The sequence below is a fragment of the Penaeus japonicus genome, unplaced genomic scaffold (assembly GCF_977035675.1).
Source record: "Penaeus japonicus unplaced genomic scaffold, GWHDUDI00000001_assembly GWHDUDI00000015, whole genome shotgun sequence".
Classification (NCBI taxonomy): Eukaryota; Metazoa; Arthropoda; class Malacostraca; order Decapoda; family Penaeidae; genus Penaeus; species Penaeus japonicus.
In genome coordinates this window covers 18,674,203-18,681,212 of record NW_028234417.1, presented here as the reverse complement: position 1 = coordinate 18,681,212, position 7,010 = coordinate 18,674,203, and the positions used below count along the sequence as shown (strand labels likewise).

Here is a 7,010-nt window from a genome sequence, read left to right as displayed (position 1 = left end):
AAGCATATATATTTTTCAGCTTACTCATTAATGATTCCATTTTGAAGAGATTCAGTCTGTACTGCTCCATGGCCGTTAGATAATCCCCTTGAATTATTTAAGAAATACCGAGAAGAAAGTATGTTAATACAAACACCTTCATACTGTTGTGCGAATTAGACTAATAAATCGTGAGATATAACGTGTTCACCTGTAGTATAAGTACCCTTTTACTTTGATCATAGAAAAAAATAATCTAATTACTTCTTCTCACAGACAAAAAAAAACAATTTAGAAAATCCATTAGCCTCCTTTTTAATTCAAATTCCGAAAAATCCCATCTTCGAAGCCAGAAGTTTCGGGTTGAGAGATTCGCTCTTGCCAGTCGACTCTCGGGCGCCGGAGAGGGAGCATCTCGAAGCGAGGAAAATGTCGGTCGTTCCTAGACTCCTGCACTCTCTCAAGGTAAAGATACTTAGCGCTGCACGGGCGAGGGAGCTAGATATGTTTGAGTAGGGTTAATGTGAAGCATTTTCGGGGGGTAGAGTTTGTTTTTTCTAAAGAAAGTCAGATTTTCCTCCCCAGATTTTTGCTTTCTCTCGTAAGTATAGAAGTGTATTCTAATTATTAGGGCGATTTTTTGGACTTTTACAGCATTAAGGTTATATTGCAGATATCTGTTGGGAATTCTAGAACAGCATAGATTGTTGTTTCTACCAAGGTCCAGTATTCTTAGAAGTTTTGGTTGTTTCCTGGTTCCTTCATACTCTCCTGTTTAGTTCTTGTTCCGATTGTCATGTCGTCTCATGAATTTGTCCGTGGTTTGTTTGGTAAATTTTGATAAAGACACGACGAACGTTCTGGGTACGAGATATTTCTCATGTAGTTTTCATTGTGTTTTGCACATTTATGATATTCCTTTCCACTGAAAACCTTTTGTTCACGAGTTTCACTCCCATGCCCATCATCGACACGGCACTTAACGATCTCTGGCAGGAGATTTAATTAACAAGTTTTTTCGTATCAAAACCTAACCTACCAGCCAAGATTTTTAGGTTAGCCCTACCCTAGGGCCCTCCCCCTGACCCCCCCCCCCTTTTTCAAGCCACTTTGTAGTAGATACATATCTGCTACGAACAGTTTTCACCATATTCATACATAAGAAAACCCAATGATGACCTAACCTAACCTAGTTTTTGTTTTTGCCCTAGCCAAGACGGGGCTTCCTCCCCCCCCCCTGGACTGCCCCCTTTTCAAACCACTATGTAACAGGTACATTTTTAAAATGGATGTACACATTTCTTACCATAATAAGAGGTGTGGGAGGGGCCAGGTTGTGCATCGTCCCGTAAGAGTTTAAGTCCTGAACCATTATCTTTATAGAATAATTTAATAAAGCATGTATCTGCAACCTATGCACTCGGTAGCCGTCTCGATTCTGATTTTGAAATTTGAACGAGGACCCATACTCAACATTCAATCCTGTGATTGGTCAATAAATTTGTCAGTGAGATCAGTTGCTTCCTTATTGGTGCTATTGTCATGTGAGACTAGTGCCCATTAGCGATAATTTTTGCATTTCTTCAGGCGAGGTCAGCACATGCACAGAGTCAACATTTTTCAGTTATAGGTTTGTCATTGCAATGAAAACATCTCCCTTGTCTCATTTTTTAAATATTGTCAAAATAACATATCTTGCTCATTTTATGTTACTAGAAGAAAAGAGTTTTATGGTGTCATGTCATAATTAAAACTACATCATGCTGTTAGTTTTTCGCTACGTTTGTTTTTGTCTTTATCCAGTAATACCAAATTGTTGCATTTACCGTAAATATTCAGAACTGTGCTGCATCACTAATTACTATGAGTCTGGTATCAGTGAATTCCTCTCACTATTTAGATATAATGAGTATGACCCATGGTTCGAACCCTGTAACCTACAATCATGGTCCTGATAGCAGGATAGCAGATCACTTTGTGCTGCTGTCCCTGACAGCAGTGTATGTAAACAGCCATGCAGTTCATACTCAGTCACCAATGATGCATATTTTTGTACCACAACTACAATAACTTAGGGTAATTAGCACAAATTGCTTCAATTAGGGGGGGTCAAAGCCCCCCTGGCTCCAAGCATCTGTTAATCTCAAGTACAGTTAGGTAAGTCAATCTAAATAGTAGAGGGTAAGAGGAATACATCAATTCCAATATCATGTTATATAGCAGTGTGTCATTATTCTGAACATTTACTGCATTTACTTACTTTATGGTAATTGTTCATAATTGAACTGCATGAAGTGCCCTAGAAAAGGCCAACAAACCTCCTCCACATATTGTAAATAAGAAAGAACTTGGACTGGTTATGCATTTGGCAATGCATAACCAGCCATTATTAGCAGTGTAGCAATAGTGATACACATATATATACCACCCTTGTGTGTGTGTGTGTGTGTGTGTGTGTGTGTGTGTGTGTGTGTGTGTGTGTGTGTGTGTGTGTGTGTGTATAAACACACACACACACACACACACACACACACACACACACACACTCTCTCTCTCTCTCTCTCTCTCTCTCTCTCTCTCTCTCTCTCTCTCTCTCTCTCTCTCTCTCTCTCTCTCTCTCTCTCTCTCTCTCTCTCTCTCTCTCTCTTTCTCTCTCTCTATCTCTATCTCTATCTCTATCTCTATCTCTATCTCTATCTCTATCTCTATCTCTATCTCTCTCTCTCTCTCTCTCTCTCTCTCTCTCTCATACACATATATATTATTTATGTTTCTTGATACTTACTTTTATATATAGGTATAGATGACAAAACAGATTGTGGAGTAATATTTCTTGTATTACTTTATATTATGTAAGTGCAAATGAGAATAGATATTACAAATGACAATAATGGTGTTCAACAAGTTGCAGAATTTTATTTTAGATCAAACAATCAAGATTTGGTTTAAGAATATGTTGACTTTAGAACAAAGTTTCCTTGTTAAAAACATTTTTATTTAATGGTATTTTGCATAGACATATTTTTACCTTTTTCTTTTCCCCTTTTTTCTTCTTCTTTATCTTCTCTTAGTTTAATCCCAATATGCATTTTAGTTGGGATGAGACATTGAAACTATGATACTTGCATAATACTACTTTGTATTGATCCTAACTGACACTTCATTTTCATCTTTAAGCAGAGTGAGGGCATCCTGCTGAGCCCAAGCATCCGGGGATTCTGCACGAAACCACCCCAGCCTCCAAAAGCAGCCCCAAAAGCACCCAAGGCCCCAGCGACCAAAGCAGCAGCCCCAGCTGCGAAACAAGCTACTGCCCCCCCGCCACCACCACCTGCGCCTGCCAAACCAACTGGTCCCAGTATTCCTGCCTATGTATCAAGTGCCACACCCAGTGCCCCAGCCGAACGTGAGTTGAGATTTGTCTATATGCCTGTGATCACCTTCTTCTCCTCCTCCTCCTCCTCCTCTTCCTCTTCCTCTTCCTCTTCTTCCTCTTCCTCACCAACCAGCAAAGTGCATCTTTGTCAGCATACAAGAAAAATTAGTTTAGCTTGCATTTATGTTCCCTCTGATAATACATGTTCAAAATTTAATAAATGTGTTCATACTTGCAACTTAATGTTGATGAGTTTTATATTCTTTGTCTTGCTTTTCTGATAGTATATTTGAAAATCTTTTGAGCTTTCCCTACAGAGTACTCATCCATTGTGTCTGTTTCAGCCGTTGGCCCTGGAGCAAGCAAGAGTGGAAATTATCCAAACACTGAGTACTATACTTATGACAAGATGAGTTATTTTGACCTAGAAGTGGAGATGGGACCCGATAGGATCCCACAGCCTTCATCCGGCAATGGTCATTTTTGATTAGTCTTTCAATATTGGGTATTCATTTTTTCTTCTCCATTGGAAAATAAGCATACTTTATTTGTAAATACTGTAGAATAAAGATGTAAAAAATTTAAAGCATATTGTTTCTTTAATATCTATTGCTTTATAGTAATACAGACCAAAAAATGCATGAATCTATGGTCAATACATATATATTTAGATATCTATAAAGATGTTTTGTAATATTTTGTTTTTCTCTAAATGCTCTGTTTGTGAGTTTTGGCCAAACCCAAACAAACTGTCAGTTAACCCAAAATGTTTTCCTGGGCCAATATGGATGCCTTTCACAGTGGCACTCACAGTCACAAGCACAGGTTTCATTCCTCTTCCCTACCTCTTCTTGTTATCTTTATTGTAGGTGGTTATATGTTTCGTATTCGTTCATGACAGCACAAAAATACGAAAAAATAAAGTTGCATTTTGTCCTCCCATAAAACAGCAATACTTCTATCACATTGAGTATAAAGAAAATAATTAGCTAATATGGATAATATACTACAATTTTAGTCAACTGCAGCACTGATATATGGCACATATAAGTCTCTAAACTCAATAAAACACACAAAAAAATAAAACACAAAAACCGCTCTAGTTTTACAATGAATGACTGAAAGAGATTGGGATGCTTCAAATTATATTGCGTTAAAAGCGAAGATAATATAAAGGCGTCTTTTTTTTTAAGCAATTGCAAGCAAAACAAACAAATGAGCCCATCAAAGCACAAGAGGTAATGAATTTGAGTTTGTTTAAGTTCAATATATTGTTTATTATTCTGAACCTGATAAAACTATGAATAAACACTATGCACGAAAGAGGTATCAGATATCCATATCTGCCTTCGGATCATCTGCAATATTTTAACATTGCATCCCCATCTGTGCTTGTGATAAGTAAACCATCCATATAAGCATCCACTTGCAGGTAGATTTACATCTGCAACTACATCTGCATCTGCACCACATAAAGTGTATATGTAGGTTATACAATATTTGAGTATGAGACTGAAAAAGCACATCTCATTCCACATTTCTTTTAGGGTTGTGTGTCCTGAAATGAGTTGCTGTTCTATCAGATTTTCTGTTGGCGAAGTGTACTTATCAAGTGTTTTTGAATATTTTAGGGGGCCTTGAAATGTTTGATGTTGGTCCTAGAGTAATTCTATAACTAACACATTTTGTTCCTTGTTACAATCACTACTAAATGCATTGGGTATTCATAGGAAGGAAGAGGAGAGAAAAAGGTTAAGGGGAAAGCAGGGGAGAAGGGAATGAGAAGAAAGGAAGGGTGATGACTGAAAGGAAGTTCACAAAAAATAAGAACTTGGTATCAATTTCATCATATGTATCATCATGTGAAGGCAACGTTTAGCATCAGGGTATTTCCTTCATAGAAACACTAAAATATTTACCATAACCAATACAATGCTACTTCTCTCACTGGTTTATGTATATTTTATATTCAGGTCCTGTTGAATGAATTTGAGGTATCAGTATAATGGTGAATAAATAACACAATCAAAAGGCTTTTTGAGAGAAAATTCTGAATGAAGCACATCAAGCCAAGATTCAGAGATCAAAATTTGCATCAGGCAGCAAAATCATTCAGTGTTAATATAAACAACGAAAGGTTAAAAATTGTAGTCTGGATGACACATATTACTTGTTAAACATAGTTTCATATTTTTTTGTTTGATATTGTTTTTATGTACAGATTTTATGTAGCCAATATTTCAGGTTTTGTATGCAGGAGAAAAGATCTTATATATTCTTTTGATACTGGTGCAGACAGTAAGTTTTTTTTTTTTTCTGACGTCCCTGATGGAAACTTGTTGAAGTGGGTGAATATTTTTTCTTTACTTTTTTATACACTGAGAGTAATAATTATATTTAGTGACTGGTAATGGGGATTATAATTATAAATACTATAATTTCAATAATATCAGCCAAAATAGGTGGCTCCAGTTTCTCCTGACACCATCAGGAAAGAAAACCTTGAAGGATACCCATCCACAGTTTCTACCCAGCACTAGCTTTAGAGAGTGATGACACACAGCAAGAAGCCTACCTCTGGTGGTGCAATATGTAGTGGTAAAATACGAAGAGGACAGTGACTAGACTATGTACAGTAGTTGCCATGTGCCCCTGTGCCAGTATGGCTACTTCATGCTGTGGCACTCACAGCTGTAAGCTCAGGTCACCTTTCTATTCCCCATTTCTTTGTTTCTTTTTTGGGGTAGGGAGATGGTTATTTTTTTGCATTTATTTATGAAAGTAAATTATAGAAAGAAAGGTAGTTTTTTCTGATTATAAAACTAATATTTCTGTCAGAAGAAGTGTAAAGAAATTAATGAGCTGGTATGGAACATATACTACATTTTTATTCATTTACTATATTGAGAAAGCCTGTCGTATGGCACATGAACCTCATAGGTGCCATCTGGCTAACAAATAAAATTCTAGTGTGATACTAGTGTGAAAGAGAGTGTGAAAGGCCATGTCTATGTCTTGTGCCACTCCATTGCTCCAAAATAAAACTTGTCTGATGTGCATGCAAGTGGCATTAGTACCAAACTTGTAACAATATATATACCCTGTCAAGGTCACTAACACCCTAATGGCATTTTTTGATGCATATAGAAGTGAGGCAAATTCCTTTGGTATAATGACTTCTAGGACCAAGGCTATCATCCAAGGCTTTGTATGTCTGCAAGGAGAGCTTCCTCAATACACGCTTGTGATGACATCTAGCTGAATGGAGAAGGAAGTAGGGTTGATCTTGTAATCGCAGTCATGCACTCTCTTGACAGGAATATCTGGCAATGCTGGTACCTGTGCAGAGGGACCAAGTTACAAGTCCTCAAAGCCCTACTTTTGCTATATGCTGTTTGTGCTCTCGATGGCATTATCCCCTTGGGATATATTGCTTTTTTGAATTCTCAAAATTACTAAGTATTCATCCCCTTGCAAGCAATAATATGAAATTTCTAAAAAGTTATTATTATGTACTGTAGTCTCGTATTTGAACCATACAGAATTTGAAAGAGAAACAAGAGCTTTATGCAACATTCCACTATCCCTTACTAGATTTTAATAATTTTAACCCATTCATGACGGGGGCATTCCAGCCTTGCATGTCACAATGCCG

The 7,010-nt window shown here is 37.2% G+C and overlaps 1 protein-coding gene across 2 annotated transcripts; it reads left to right on the top strand.

The window, feature by feature from the left end:
• Positions 1 to 291: 291 nt before the first annotated feature.
• LOC122267331 (uncharacterized) lies at positions 292 to 3,941 on the top strand. 2 transcript variants are annotated; one of them, XM_086544656.1, is made up of 3 exons: positions 292 to 444; positions 3,157 to 3,385; positions 3,700 to 3,941. In XM_086544656.1, the coding sequence occupies exons 1-3, from the start codon at positions 409 to 411 to the stop codon at positions 3,840 to 3,842; spliced, it is 408 nt and encodes a 135-aa protein (XP_086400782.1). In that variant the 5' UTR covers positions 292 to 408; the 3' UTR covers positions 3,843 to 3,941. The 2 variants fall into 2 exon arrangements, with proteins under 2 accessions (XP_086400782.1, XP_042893313.1); XM_043037379.2 differs by having other exon boundaries at positions 300 to 444; positions 3,160 to 3,385.
• Positions 3,942 to 7,010: the final 3,069 nt, after the last annotated feature.